Source organism: Saccoglossus kowalevskii, chromosome 7 (assembly GCF_978046115.1).
Source record: "Saccoglossus kowalevskii chromosome 7, keSacKowa6.1, whole genome shotgun sequence".
Lineage (NCBI taxonomy): Eukaryota > Metazoa > Hemichordata > Enteropneusta > Harrimaniidae > Saccoglossus > Saccoglossus kowalevskii.
The window spans coordinates 4,892,505-4,907,731 of NC_140647.1; the positions used below are offsets into that span (position 1 = coordinate 4,892,505).

The 15,227-nt window shown below is 35.1% G+C and overlaps 1 protein-coding gene and 2 long non-coding RNA genes across 3 annotated transcripts in view; all 3 read left to right on the top strand.

Annotated features, from left to right (window-relative positions):
• The window catches only part of LOC100376274 (dynein heavy chain domain-containing protein 1-like), an 85,404-nt gene extending 71,800 nt beyond the window's left edge, over positions 1–13,604 (top strand). The window contains exons 80-86 of the mRNA XM_085501596.1: positions 644–821; positions 8,029–8,165; positions 9,241–9,338; positions 9,720–9,918; positions 10,695–10,882; positions 11,452–12,001; positions 12,555–13,604. Coding sequence (XP_085357722.1) covers positions 644–821; positions 8,029–8,165; positions 9,241–9,338; positions 9,720–9,918; positions 10,695–10,882; positions 11,452–12,001; positions 12,555–12,905 — 1,701 coding nt within the window. The 3' untranslated portion in view covers positions 12,906–13,604. The remainder of the gene's footprint in view (positions 1–643; positions 822–8,028; positions 8,166–9,240; positions 9,339–9,719; positions 9,919–10,694; positions 10,883–11,451; positions 12,002–12,554) is intronic.
• On the top strand, positions 2,168–2,577 carry LOC146740198 (uncharacterized). The gene is made up of 2 exons (XR_014929956.1): positions 2,168–2,230; positions 2,390–2,577. It is a non-coding gene; the product is annotated as an uncharacterized LOC146740198 (long non-coding RNA).
• On the top strand, positions 4,267–4,676 carry LOC146740199 (uncharacterized). Its single transcript, XR_014929957.1, has 2 exons — positions 4,267–4,329; positions 4,489–4,676. It is a non-coding gene; the product is annotated as an uncharacterized LOC146740199 (long non-coding RNA).
• Positions 13,605–15,227: the final 1,623 nt, after the last annotated feature.

Below are 15,227 nucleotides of genomic sequence, written 5' to 3' on the forward strand. Positions count from 1 at the left end.
TATTTTAGAGTAAATGCTTCTGATATGCTCTTACATTGCTTAATATTCGTCTGAAATTCTGGACTGTGGTCATATTTTTCGATTAGGAGTCGTATATTTAAATAATTCACCGTGACTAGTGTTTTGCATTATGAAGTATATTATTAGGAAGGTCAACACACAGTACTAATATTTACCATTTCGTTATTTCGCTTTCCAGCATTTACAGGAAACGCTTCATTCTAGAAAATGCTATCGCAAAATGGTTGGAAATAATAAATGTAACAGCAGAATACGTCCTAGCACAGTCACTCTACTAGGAGAGTGACTGTGGTCCTAGTAATAAACTAAGTGACTTCTAAAGACTGAATGGTGTTCGCGAACTTTGTATTAGTTATAAACCGACGTTAGCTTCACGTTTATGTCACACCATGGAAACAGCCAAAAACATGTTGCTAGTTTTTGAGCGGAGCGGATCGCCAACCAGCCTACCGGCTTGTTTTCAATATTTCTGTCTTGCTCCACAATCTTTACTTCCAAGACATTTTGTGCACAGGAGCTGCTTTGCAGTTTTCTTAGATTACTGATCATTTAGAAACTTAATATAAATTTAAAATATTATTTATCGAGAAAAATCTTTCTTGGTTGTTTCATGACATCATAGAACATGGTAGAACCACTGGACAAAGTTTCGGATGCGGATAGCAAATGTACAAGTCGTGCTAGTACAGCATTGACACATACAGTATCGACAGCCTCAACATCTGTGCCCTGTGAAATACATCCCGACTTTCGATTGATAATGGTGACTCAGGCAAATCAAAGCAAGATTAGTTTACCAGGTAAGAGTGAGTGTTTCCTGTTGCACCATGTGCCCTCTAGTGGCATTACTGTACATAGAGGTAAATGGTAAACATGTGACTGTTCACAGAATCGCTAAATTATTTTTTGACTCCCATGTGCGAAGCACAAAATGGGAGTCTTTGCAGTTAGTGTGTCTGTATGTGTGTGTGTATGTGTGTGTGTGTTGGTGTAGACGTAGAAGTGGAGCCTGTAGACCAGACATACACAAACAAAGTGGAGCCCTTTGTGCAAGTGGAGCCCCAAATTGGTGGCTCCACAATGTTTCATAATTTATATTAATATTTAATCGAATTTAAGTCAGGTTTGCGAAGCTTAGGTTTAGTATCGGGGAAGGTATGGTTTACGTTATATTAATATTAATATAATTATGCCATACCTTACCCCGATACTAAACCTAAGCTTCGCAAACATTTCTATGTTCAGTCACGGGATATTCAACTCTAGTTTAATTAAACTTAATTAAAGGGCAATTCTCCATTGTATTGCATTGTAATTGAGTTTAATTAAACTCCAATTAAAACGCAATCCTATTGATTAGTTTTTGGTAATAATCCGTGGATACTAATTACCTAATTTGCATAATGATTAGTCAATTTTCGGTTTTTCCACTGATATCTCAAGTACTAATCATCACATTTCAATGAAACTTGGTACATAGATGTCATACGACACTGCACAGACCTGATAGTTTTTATGGTAATATCAGTACATATTAATTACCTAATTTGCATAATTAATTAATTTTCAGCATTTGATATAAGTAGTTAGCATTACATTTCAATGAAACTTGGTACTTACATACTCAAGGACTATGCAGAGATTGATTGTTTTCGATAAATATTTGTGCATATTAATCACCTAATTTGCATAATTAGTTAATTTTCAGCTTTTCCACGGGTATCTCAAGTACTAATCATCGCATTTCAATGAAACTTGGTACATAGATCCTTTAGGACTATGCAGAGACCTGATTAGTTTTAGGGTAAATAATTGTGCATATTAATTACCTAATTTGCATAATTAATTTTCAGCTTTTCTACTGATATCTAAAGTACTAATCATCACATTTCAATGAATCTAGAATTATGCAGACCCAATTAGTTTCCGGTAAATATTTGTGCATATTAATCACCTAATTTGCATAATTAACCAACTTTCACACTGATATCTCAGGTACTATACATCACATATCAATGAATGTACATGGATGCTGTAGGACAATAGACAGACCTGAATAATTGTGGGTTAAAATCTGTACATATTAATTACCTAATTTGCATAATTAACCAATTTTAAGCTTTCACACTGATATCTAAAGTACCGTAAAAACTCCAAAATTTCGACCGGTTTTAAATAATTGGTGTTAGAAATGTGACATGTTTTTAGAGTCAAAATTAAGGTGCATTTTCGAACGGTCGAATTTTTCTGAATAGAAATCAGCAAATGAAAAAATGGGGATGATAGACAGTGTGCTTCATTAGTTTTTAAAAAATGCAATGTCCGTCAATTGACGTAAACTTCCTCATGTTTCACGGTAAAAGCAAAGGTCGTGGCCGAGTTGTAACTCAAAATCTAAACAAAGTCATCAATCAGTGAGTATTATGACAAGCAAAACAAAACATCAAGACGCGGAGAAGAGGTCAGCACAAAACTAATAGGTCAAAAGACAAAGCTGTCTCGCACTACCTAGGAAAACTTGCGAATGTTCGAAGTATAGGTACCCATTGGACAAAAGATACATGGAAGTTTAGCAAACTATCTCCCCGACCCAGTGCAATGTATCCGGTTAGAATCAAAGCTCACGTGTCCCTTATTTGAGGGACCAAATTCTGCCGTAAATTCGCCCTTGGATTAAAAAATAAAATGGGATTTAAGAAAATAAAATGGGACTTTTAAGGTGTATTTTGGCGTCATTTTTCGGACATTTCAATCAATCCTGCCGGCTAAAATAGAGTCTAAGTTTTACCGTAGTCATTGACGTCTGTCTATTCAAGAGTACACGTGTATGATTTTTATCGTGACTAGCGTGAGCGGGTAAGCTTCCTTTCGAGAATGAGCTGTTATCACTGTGAACAATGTTAAATTATTCTTCAGATGACCAGTTTATTTTTTAAAAACAACTAATTTTTTTATTTAAAAAAAATCATGTCGTTTTCGCATCAAAATCCAAGCCAAAATATCGTACTACAACATCAATCTCTTCCGCATTGCGTTCAATAACATTAACATATTTAAATAAGCTATGGTAATTTGAACATGTTGGCATCATCCAGCTTTTTGATTGCTTAATTAGCGATTTGACCTATTTGACCTAAGAGAACATGGCGGATATCCTACAGCATCAAACGTTTATACGAGACCGGAATCATTCGCTTACGATGAAACTAAGTTGACTTTTATTTGTATTTCATAACCATTCAACAAATTTATTTTGTGTACATTATTATAATCACTACTGAGTACAGTAATAATCAACAATTCAGAAACGCAGCATGCCGAGATTTTTGTGTTCGTTTTTATTTGAAACTTCGTTTATTTAGAATATATTTTCGTTACCAATAAAATAAAAATCTCTCAGTCAATCAGAAACCCGGATTCATGCCTTCGAGGAAGGTCCCGTTTGAACGCTCACATCGGGTTTTTTTTCGTTTGGGGGAAAACTAAAACTGGTCGCAATTTTCGAATAAGAATGAGTCGGCAATTTTTAGTGGAGTCGAAAATTTGGAGGTAAATAAAACACCGAAACCCGGCAAATAAATAGGCGGACGAATTTTTTAGAGGGGTCGAAATTTTGGAGTTTTCACGGTACTAATTATTCCATTTCAATGAAACTTAGTACAAAGATGCTCTAGGACAATGTACAAACCTAATTAGTTTGGGGTAAAAATCTGTTCATATTAATTCCCTAATAAGCATAATAATTCATAATTTTTTGGTTCTAATCACATTTCAATTAAACTTGGAGACATAGATTTTCTGTTACATTGCGCAGACCTCATTAGTTTTACCTGTGCTCTCGCTGTCGCTCGCAAATGTCGTAAATTACGAAATTTGGACAAGATTTACGAACAAAATAAATATCTATTAGTAGGATTTACGAACACATTTTGTACAAAATACCCTCGCAAATCGCCCTCATTTAATTGTCAAGACTCGACTGTGATCATCACGCGTGTTACGGTTTGAGTGATTGCCATTTTAACAATGTAAATATTTATGCATATTAATCACCTAATTTGCATAATTAACCAACTTTCACACTGATATCTCAGGTACTATACATCACATATCAATGAATGTACATGGATGCTGTAGGACAATAGACAGACCTGAATAATTGTGGGTTAAAATCTGTACATATTAATTACCTAATTTGCATAATTAACCAATTTTAAGCTTTCACACTGATATCTAAAGTACCGTAAAAACTCCAAAATTTCGACCGGTTTTAAATAATTGGTGTTAGAAATGTGACATGTTTTTAGAGTCAAAATTAAGGTGCATTTTCGAACGGTCGAATTTTTCTGAATAGAAATCAGCAAATGAAAAAATGGGGATGATAGACAGTGTGCTTCATTAGTTTTTAAAAAATGCAATGTCCGTCAATTGACGTAAACTTCCTCATGTTTCACGGTAAAAGCAAAGGTCGTGGCCGAGTTGTAACTCAAAATCTAAACAAAGTCATCAATCAGTGAGTATTATGACAAGCAAAACAAAACATCAAGACGCGGAGAAGAGGTCAGCACAAAACTAATAGGTCAAAAGACAAAGCTGTCTCGCACTACCTAGGAAAACTTGCGAATGTTCGAAGTATAGGTACCCATTGGACAAAAGATACATGGAAGTTTAGCAAACTATCTCCCCGACCCAGTGCAATGTATCCGGTTAGAATCAAAGCTCACGTGTCCCTTATTTGAGGGACCAAATTCTGCCGTAAATTCGCCCTTGGATTAAAAAATAAAATGGGATTTAAGAAAATAAAATGGGACTTTTAAGGTGTATTTTGGCGTCATTTTTCGGACATTTCAATCAATCCTGCCGGCTAAAATAGAGTCTAAGTTTTACCGTAGTCATTGACGTCTGTCTATTCAAGAGTACACGTGTATGATTTTTATCGTGACTAGCGTGAGCGGGTAAGCTTCCTTTCGAGAATGAGCTGTTATCACTGTGAACAATGTTAAATTATTCTTCAGATGACCAGTTTATTTTTTAAAAACAACTAATTTTTTTATTTAAAAAAAATCATGTCGTTTTCGCATCAAAATCCAAGCCAAAATATCGTACTACAACATCAATCTCTTCCGCATTGCGTTCAATAACATTAACATATTTAAATAAGCTATGGTAATTTGAACATGTTGGCATCATCCAGCTTTTTGATTGCTTAATTAGCGATTTGACCTATTTGACCTAAGAGAACATGGCGGATATCCTACAGCATCAAACGTTTATACGAGACCGGAATCATTCGCTTACGATGAAACTAAGTTGACTTTTATTTGTATTTCATAACCATTCAACAAATTTATTTTGTGTACATTATTATAATCACTACTGAGTACAGTAATAATCAACAATTCAGAAACGCAGCATGCCGAGATTTTTGTGTTCGTTTTTATTTGAAACTTCGTTTATTTAGAATATATTTTCGTTACCAATAAAATAAAAATCTCTCAGTCAATCAGAAACCCGGATTCATGCCTTCGAGGAAGGTCCCGTTTGAACGCTCACATCGGTTTTTTTTTCGTTTGGGGGAAAACTAAAACTGGTCGCAATTTTCGAATAAGAATGAGTCGGCAATTTTTAGTGGAGTCGAAAATTTGGAGGTAAATAAAACACCGAAACCCGGCAAATAAATAGGCGGACGAATTTTTTAGAGGGGTCGAAATTTTGGAGTTTTCACGGTACTAATTATTCCATTTCAATGAAACTTAGTACAAAGATGCTCTAGGACAATGTACAAACCTAATTAGTTTGGGGTAAAAATCTGTTCATATTAATTCCCTAATAAGCATAATAATTCATAATTTTTTGGTTCTAATCACATTTCAATTAAACTTGGAGACATAGATTTTCTGTTACATTGCGCAGACCTCATTAGTTTTACCTGTGCTCTCGCTGTCGCTCGCAAATGTCGTAAATTACGAAATTTGGACAAGATTTACGAACAAAATAAATATCTATTAGTAGGATTTACGAACACATTTTGTACAAAATACCCTCGCAAATCGCCCTCATTTAATTGTCAAGACTCGACTGTGATCATCACGCGTGTTACGGTTTGAGTGATTGCCATTTTAACAATGTCCCGTTACTTCTAAGATTGCAACAATTGTTACATGGTGATCGCGATCAACACGGAACTGCCACTGAATGTACTTTTCCACTCTAAATTTATTTTGGTGTCATCGCACATGCGTAGTTTAGTCGACATGTGTTTCAAGATACCCCGCAGCTTTACTCTCAGTATGGGACGGTTTCATGTCGCCCTTATCAAACACGTGATTTGTTTATTTATTGAAAATGGAGACTACGTCAAAAAGGAGCAGACAACTGCTCGACGAGTATTTTTCACGACGAGATAGAGAAACCGCTAAATCGTGTTCAGAACCAGAAACCCATGGGTGTCCTAACCCTGACAGCACCAAGAAACGGAAAGTTGATCGTACTGCAGCGCGATTTCAGAAATAATGGAAGGTTAGCTGCGGTTCCGTAGCTCTTTGGTGCGACATACAATCTAATTTTGCCCTACCAATTTCATTCGGACGTCTTGTTTTTATTTTTGTTGTTGTATGTCGAACATGTCACGTAAATAATGCGGTCGGCAACATAGGGCTATGATTCCACAGCTAATGGAAGGTGAGACAATGTTAGCGAATCGATCGAAAAATACTATAATTTGTGTAACATTCTTATAGGCATTCTTAGCATTGAGATCGAGTTACAAGACCAAAAGTTACTTTTTCACTTTAATTCAGAAATTTCGATGAAAATAATAGTCATTTTGTGTCGTCATAAACGTCAACATGCGGGTTTGCATGATGAGCACGGGAGATTACTTCATAATAATATTGATTGGCATAGAGTTTTTTTTCTGAGAAATTTCCCGTGAAAATTTATTCACAGGATGACTTGTGTTCTAGGCAGTGAACTTAGTGAACTTTTGAATGATGACTATTTTCCCCACTGTTAACAATGTGAGTTTATCATGAATATGTTTAATTAATACTGAGTTATTCAAATAAAGGTTCTGGTGTCTACATTGCATATTTTGTTGTGATGTTTTGTTGTACCATCATAAATGGTACATTTTGTGGAGCAGACTGCCTAATTTGATGTCATGAAATTACACACAAAATTAGAGCTCAGGTTGCTACCAGCAAGCACCATTTTCAGTATGCTGTTCTTGTTTTCGGCGGACGACAGAGGGGACAGCTCCCTCTCCTTCTCTCTTCCCCGTTGTGCTCGGTCACGGGGAAAATGCTCCGCAGTTTCCAGACAAAGTTTACTAATACTTTTTTTTCTTGATTAGTAAATTTACTATTACCTAGCAAATTCCAGAGAGAGCCCAGTTTACACTCAAATCTGGTCATATTAATTTTCTGATTTGCATAATTAGTTTTCAGCTAAGTAATTTCGAATTATATTTAATGTGTCTCCAATACTCTCAGCACATGGGAGTTCTTTCTAAGCTTTCTTTGATTTATTCTGTAGTTAATAGGATAGGGTAGAATATTTTATTTGAAACATACACAAAACAGAGCTTATGCAAAGTGCAAAGAGATAAATAACAAAACAGCACAGCTAAAATAATTCTAAGACAAAAAAAAAAAAAAATTCGCTAAAATGCTGGAAATATAACTGTCATTACCTGAAAGCACAAAAGTAAATAATTCTTCATCGGAAAGTTTGTAGCCCATAAATAAATAAATAAATAAATAAAGGAATTTCATCCTATTTTCTTTGAGAGTGTGATGCTCACATTTTGTGAAGTGATTTATCTTCTGTCACTGAATTGCAATTATTATTTTAAAGAGAAGGAGAGATTTTTTATCTCATATATATATATGACTACATGTCGACAATTCTTTCATTTATCTATGTCATTTCACATCAGAGAATAATCACTATATGTAAGGGGTATTTTGATATTCACCATTAGTAATTTGCTCCTCCTTCCAACAGGACTGGTAGTGCAGCATGGTTACAAAGTGAACTGTGAGACAAGTTCAAATTTTAAGAAAGTTCTTGTGCGTTGTTATAATGATTCTCTCGGTGCTATCAATGCTGGTAGTCACTTGGCAAAAACAGAGCAGTCAAAGGTGAGTTTAGATTTCCTTTGATTTTCAAAATAATGGCTAAAATGTAATCTTGGCAGTCACTATTAAAGAGACAAGGACCGTCCAGATGAGAATAAATAAATGGTGTGACTTTATTGTATCCAAGTTCATACAAATATAATTTGACAGTATTCACAGACATTTTGTGTCTCATCAAAATGTGTAAAATGTGTCAACATACTGAACAGTATTCACCACTAAAATCAGAAAAACTATTATCATCTGGTTTATTTTTTTATTTTCAGAGGAAAGAATAGGGTCAAATAAGTCTTGCTCATATCTTTTGTTAGCTCCGCTGTCGAGCGGAGCTTATCATATGAGTGATTGTCCGTCGTCCATGGCAATGTTTTACTTTTTCGACTTCTTCTTGAAAACTACAAGCCTGAATGCTTTGATACTTGGTGTATATGTACCTTGGGTAGACCTCTCTCGGATTTGTTCATTTCATGATGATATCTTCAATTCTCTAATTTTGGTGAACATTTTTGTTATTTTTGGTAAAAAGTGATATTTTCAACTTCTTGTTAAAAACTGCTAGTCCAATTGCTTTGATATTACATATATAGGTACTACATGTGGACCTCTCTCAGATTTGTTCATTTTGTAATGATATATTTAATTCTCTAATTTTGGTGAATATTTTTGTCATTTTTAGTAAAAAGTGATATTTTCGACTTCTTGTTGAAAACCGCAAGTCCAATTGCTTTGATATTACATATTATAGGTACTACATGTGGTTCTAACGCAGATTTGTTCATTTCATGATGATATCTTCAATTCTCTAATTTTGATGAATATTTTTGTAATTTTTGGTAAAAGGTGATATTTTCCACTTCTTGTTGAAAACCACAAGTCTGATTGTTTTGATACTATACATTTTGTTCATTTTCTAATGATATCTTCTGTTCTTTAATTGAAATGTGCATTGCTAACAGCGGAGCTATCTCAGCCGACAGGCTGCTTGTTTTCCTTTCAAGTTACATCAAATTTCTTTTCTCTGACTGTACTGTGTTAATTAAAAAAATACACTGCACTAATCTCTTCCTTGTGTTTGCAGCCAATTTGTGATCTGTTGTTTGCTGTGTCTTTACTTCACACTGTATTGAACCAAAGACGGTTATATCACCAGAATTCATTGATACAGGATTGTTATTGGTGAGTTCCTTCCAACTTTACCTCATTGACTTGATTTCTGTGTCCATGTCAGTGATGAGTCAACAGATTTGACAATCATAACTTATTTTATATAAAAGTTCCTACTTGTTTGTGTGAAGCTAGGTGTCTTTCATTGTGATTTCTTGTTACTAAATGCAGATTTACTTCCTAGTGATTGTGATCTTTGTTTTGTAATCAGACCCCAAAATGAATCATCATCGCCTATGAATGAAAGATTGAGTGCAATAATACTGTGTAAATTCCTAACTAAGTGTGTTTCTTCAAAAGTAATTATGTTGAGCCAAATTAATTTGTTTGCATCAATTAATGCTGAATTGTTTTACAGTGTTTAAATATCTTGTGTTTACTGATAATTCACAGGTCTCATGGAGAGTTACAAACTGCTATAGATTGCCTGCAGTCTGTGGCCAAAACATGTGGCTTTGAAATGCATTCAGCATTGCAGTATATATTAGGTAATGTAGTGTATGGTGGCCATACGCTGGATCCCAATGACCTTTCATCCATTAGAGCTGTGGCAGACGGGTGTTTGCTGCCTGTCAACCATGACAAATTGCAGGTAAGTCTCAGCAACACATAATGTTGTCATGAAGCAGTGCTATATATCCTTGGAAACTGTTGTAGTTTTTTGATCGTCAAAATCAACTCTGGGCTATTCATAAAAAATATGTGAGCTTTAATTTATAAATATCTTATTGTATGAAAATCATATTTATTTATTTATTTGTAATTATTTGTTTTCATTTGTAAATGCTCTGTAACTTGAAGGTTTGTGACTGGCTTGTACAGTGGGATGTATTTTTTTCACCCATTTATGACCAAGCACAAAGAAATTCTTATATTATTATCGAGGGGTTCTGATTGGTAGATCAGTACCAAGTACTGCCCGGTTATAGGATGATAACCAGGCTGTACTTGAGATCACTGCACAATTGGACAAACCAAATTGTGTGTATTAAAATCAACAATATTTATTGTTTTCACATATTTGTAAGTATTGTTTAAAAAACAAACCATTCTTGATTCATTCACACTTCCTTCCCTGTGGAATTTTTTATATAAAAGCCTGCAATGAACCAAATGAAACTCAACAACTCCTCTGTGGTGTTCAGTTAGTACTGCCACAGAGGGCGCTCTGTGCTCAAACCACAGTACATGTGCAAAATGGATTATGCATGTACAAAAAGACAGTTGGTAAATAATTGATTCCTTGTAACTCAACATTATACAGCCTCTGTTATTAGTCCTATAGAAAGTATCTGCTATTATTTCTTCTCACAAGAAATAAAAAGAAAAATTTTGGTGACAATATTTGTTTGATGTTTTAACTCACAGGACCCAAATATGATGGGAGTTGTATCGTTGCTGAAATCATTGGTTCCCGAAGATGATATCTCAGCAGAAGCTGATGGAAGTTACCATGGTTATCAAGAAGTATTTGATAAGATGAAGGAGACAGTGACCACTGATCAGCTGGGTCTTGCAGAGACGGCGAATGTGGCACTTCAGTCTTTACTCAGCAGGTACTTTAATACCAGGTTTTTAAAATCTGTAACAAATTTAATTAAGTTTCCAAGATTAGTTTTTGCTGTTCAACTGACTTACTGAAATGCAAATGAAGCATTGTGTGTTTTATGGTTGTATAGTTTGCATCACTGTCTATTTATTTATTAATCCTTCAAATTTGAATACCAGTAAAAAGCATGGCGTATATTATTTCTCATGTGTCAGTACAAAGACAGATCTTAAATTAGTACTAGTATTAATAAATATAGTTAGCTAATTAGCCAAGATAACATGTAAGCACAATTTTTGGTTTACAGTATCACTGAGAAACAATTAGAACTGTGATTAAACCACTTAAGGCCAGACTCAAAAATAACAGCAAATTGTTTAGGAGAAAATCCATGGAAGTGAGCAAAATATTTGTTTATAAAATGCATGAGAAACTCTAGCTTTATCCTGAATCAGATCAGGGATGATTGAATTAAATCATAAACTTACATCTTGTACAATGATAATCCCGGCAAAATACATTTCAAATTAGTTTCAAAACAGATTGACACATTTCTGACATTTTTTCCTTTCATAGGAATTTGCTGGATGGTTTGAAGAAAATAGCTGGAATGTCAAACTTTGGTCCCTCGTTACAAATGGACATACTGGACAACATATCACAGTGTTTGGAAGATGTTACCAGTTACTTACAAAACCTGGCTCCACTGCCACAACCGCCTGAAGAAAGTCTCAGTTATTTGAACAACTTCCTGGCTACCGAAGTGATTCAGTGCCAGAAATTAGTAAACAGAATCCATTCAGACATCCAGTTGGCACTTACGGTCGCCAAAGGAGAGACTGCATCCACCCAAGAAACTGAACGTATGCTGCAGTCGCTCAAGATGAGAACTGTACCTCAGTCCTGGCTGCCTGCAGATTACCCATCATCCCTAGCTGTTAAGAATTTCTTTGACAACTTGAATTGCAGAATCTTTGACCTGACAGAATATTGCGATCCACAGAGGTCCACAGCTGTGTATAATTTGTCAGTTTTCAGTAATCCTGGCATGTTTCTACAATGCATTGTCATGGAACATGCCCGTAAGGAGTATCTTGAAGTGCAACACATCACGTTACACTCACAGGTCAGTACATAATTTAGTCCATCCTTGTTTTACTGTTATGTCTTTCAAAACTTCAAAAATGTAAACTTAAAACAATTCAATTGATTATTTTACTTCTGCTGTTGCAAAACATTTTTATACCAATTACCAACTTTGGAAATGTTGTCATCTCTTTTACAGTCATCCATTTCTTTCATTAAATATGCTTTGGTCATTCTTATCTTCTCATCCTCCTTTTTATTTGTAGTAGTCTAGCAAAATTTGTTTTTCATGATTTAGAATTGTTTTAGCTTATTTTGTTTGTGTTATTTTGGACTTTACACTAGCTCTGTATTGTGTATGTGCCAAATAAAATATCCTATTCTATCCTAGTAGTACTAGATAGATAAATTTCCAATGTAAATGCAATTCACATATATAGTAAAGTCACATTCAACGAGTCACTGTTCTCCATTGTAGTTTTGCTATTGTGTACATTTGATCCAGTTGCCTATTGTATCAATAATATTTGTTTAATTCCATTGTGTTATCTCAAGTTCAGGGCGAGGCTAATATAGTTCTTGTTTGTTTTCAGGTTCTTGGCTTTAGTCATATTCCATCCAGTAGCCCTGAATTTGGAGTTTACCTGACAGGCTTACACCTACACAATGCATTCTGGGATAGCAGACACGCGAGCATCCTTCATGCTGCATACAAACCGTCACTATCCATTCCGTCACAGCTTCCTATCGTCTGGTTGAAACCGGTCAATGAGAATGAGAAAAATGAACAATCATATCCTACATTCCGCTGTCCTGTCATTGCTGCAGTTGAACAGCGTGAGAGATTCACTGATAAGAGAGTGGTCTGTCACATTGACCTACCATGTACCAACAATATTGAACTTTGCCTGCAGCGAAGAATTTATGCATCATCGCAGATATGAAATGTATTCCTCGTCTGTCTGTTGTCATGTCTACCAGATTGGTAGAACCATACAGCTGTGCATTCAGAAAAACTTGTAGCCCTCTTGTAAATACTGCTGTGATTTTAAAATTTGAACTTTTCCATACTATCTGAGATATTAAAAAATAAATTATCCAAATGCTACCCTTTCTTGCTGAGAAATTCTGCTCGTAATTATGCAGTCACCAATGCTGCATGGATTTCAACAATTTTTGTTATCAACCAGTAGTTGAGCAATATGATGGTGAAATTTATCAAAATTAAATTCTCAACCAAGTGAGGGAGCGGAGCGAAAGATTCAATGTAGTTTTTATTTTGCTATGTTTGTGATCACTTGAAATAATTTGAAAACAGTAGATGAATGTTGCTGTTCTTGTTACACATGTCTGTTCATTCCATTGTATGATTTCCATTCTGTGTGTTAAAGTGTAATTTATCTGTATTTTATACAGTGTTTGATTTTTTATCCCAAAATGAATTTATATATATATATATAGGTACATGAATTGCTGTAAATACCACGTAAAGATCACTGCTTCACAGTAACAATGAATCGTAACAAAATTCCGTCCTCTGTATTATCTATACTCTGATTTTTTTTTTATGATTATTTTACAATGTATAAATTTTGCAGTTCATAAAAATGTTTTAGATATAATATAACTCTTGATATATACTATGAATGTGTTCTATCTGGTTTTATTCATTCACTCTTTCCACCTCTCCATTCTCTCCGAGTCATTGACTTGATTTTCTAGATATGATATGATTTTTAGTCCCTGGTCAGATGAAGTCTGAATAAGTTAACACAGATGATACTGCAGTTCTTGGAGATGACTTGGCTAAGATTTTTTTTTTAATCTGGTCACTTGGTCCACTGAATGGTGCCTCCACAAAAAACACCATTTATCATGCACAGGTGGGTCATTGAAAATTAGTTGTTTATAATAAATATAATTACAACTATTGTCAAGAAAAGTGCCACCCTTCTATACCTGAATAGAAAATACAAAATATGTATGCACCATTGATGCTGTATAATTTATTACTGCACAGGCAGGCATCAAGGGGGTACCAGTAGGTGGAGGGATACTCAAAGCCAGAAGGTACTGAAAAAGAAGTTCTACAAACAGCTGAAAGAATCTTCTTGAAACTCGCGATCCGACAAGACAAACACGCCCATGATTCTAGACCAAATGTTGACACTGGGGGGCGGTGTTTGACTTTTGAATGCGGAGTCCTAGTGTGATAAGTTTATGTAGCTGATGGACCATAGCTCGCTTTGTCATCAATTTTCATGATTTTCCAGTGTACCAAAACTTGAGAAAATAACACAGTCCTTATTGGTAATTTCTCAAAGTCATTTTATGAGCTAAACACAAGACATTCATTTACGATCTATTGTGACCGACATACTACAGAGTGGACCCAGTTTATTTTTCCGAGAACAGCATTCATTAAAGCAAAACAGCCATTTTTTTTTTAATTTGGGGAAAGAATGAATTTTGGGAAAAAATTACGTGGGCTGGTAACCAAACATCCACTGGCTCAATATTAAAAAATATGTTCCTAATAAAACTTCTCATTTGGAAAAAAAATAATGTTCAGACATGCTCTTAGGAAAACAAAATTCCCTGTCACAGAAGTGTGAAAAATGTGTGCAATGGACCCAAATACATCCAGTCCCACGCCTCATCCTTATACAACATGAATCCAACTAGTGACCAATAGAATGTCGGGGGAGGGGTAGAATTCCTGGTAACGTTATTTTAAAACTAGTTTTAAACTACTTTACTGTTGTTCAACGGTTGTAAACAAATGTGTAGATTTTTTTTCTTCAAAAATTGTCTACGTGCAGATTATTTATTTCAAAATCCACTACCCCGACTTTCTGACGGTCAAATAGCGCACAGTAAATAAATTCACCGTCCGAAAACGAAGCCACCAACGGTCCATTTTCTGTGGTATGTGCGAGTCATACCCCCTGTCTTTTCAGGTTTTTCAGTGTCCGAGTCGATTGATCGGCTGTCACGCTGCGTGCCAGGAGACACTTCATTATCGATAAGTGTCTGAAAATGACAACAGTGGGTGTATTTTGACTTGAGTGCGTTATCGCATTGGTATTAAAGGAAATTCTGTAAGGACATTTTCTATCACCGCTCGTAACTTTAACCAGCGTTATACGGAAATATAATCTCAATGCATATTTTCCCGTCGTTAGTGGGGTGGTTTACAGTGCGTGACAGTGGAGTACGTTTGCCAAGAATCGATGTGGCGTTCTACGCGATAAAGAGAATCGTTT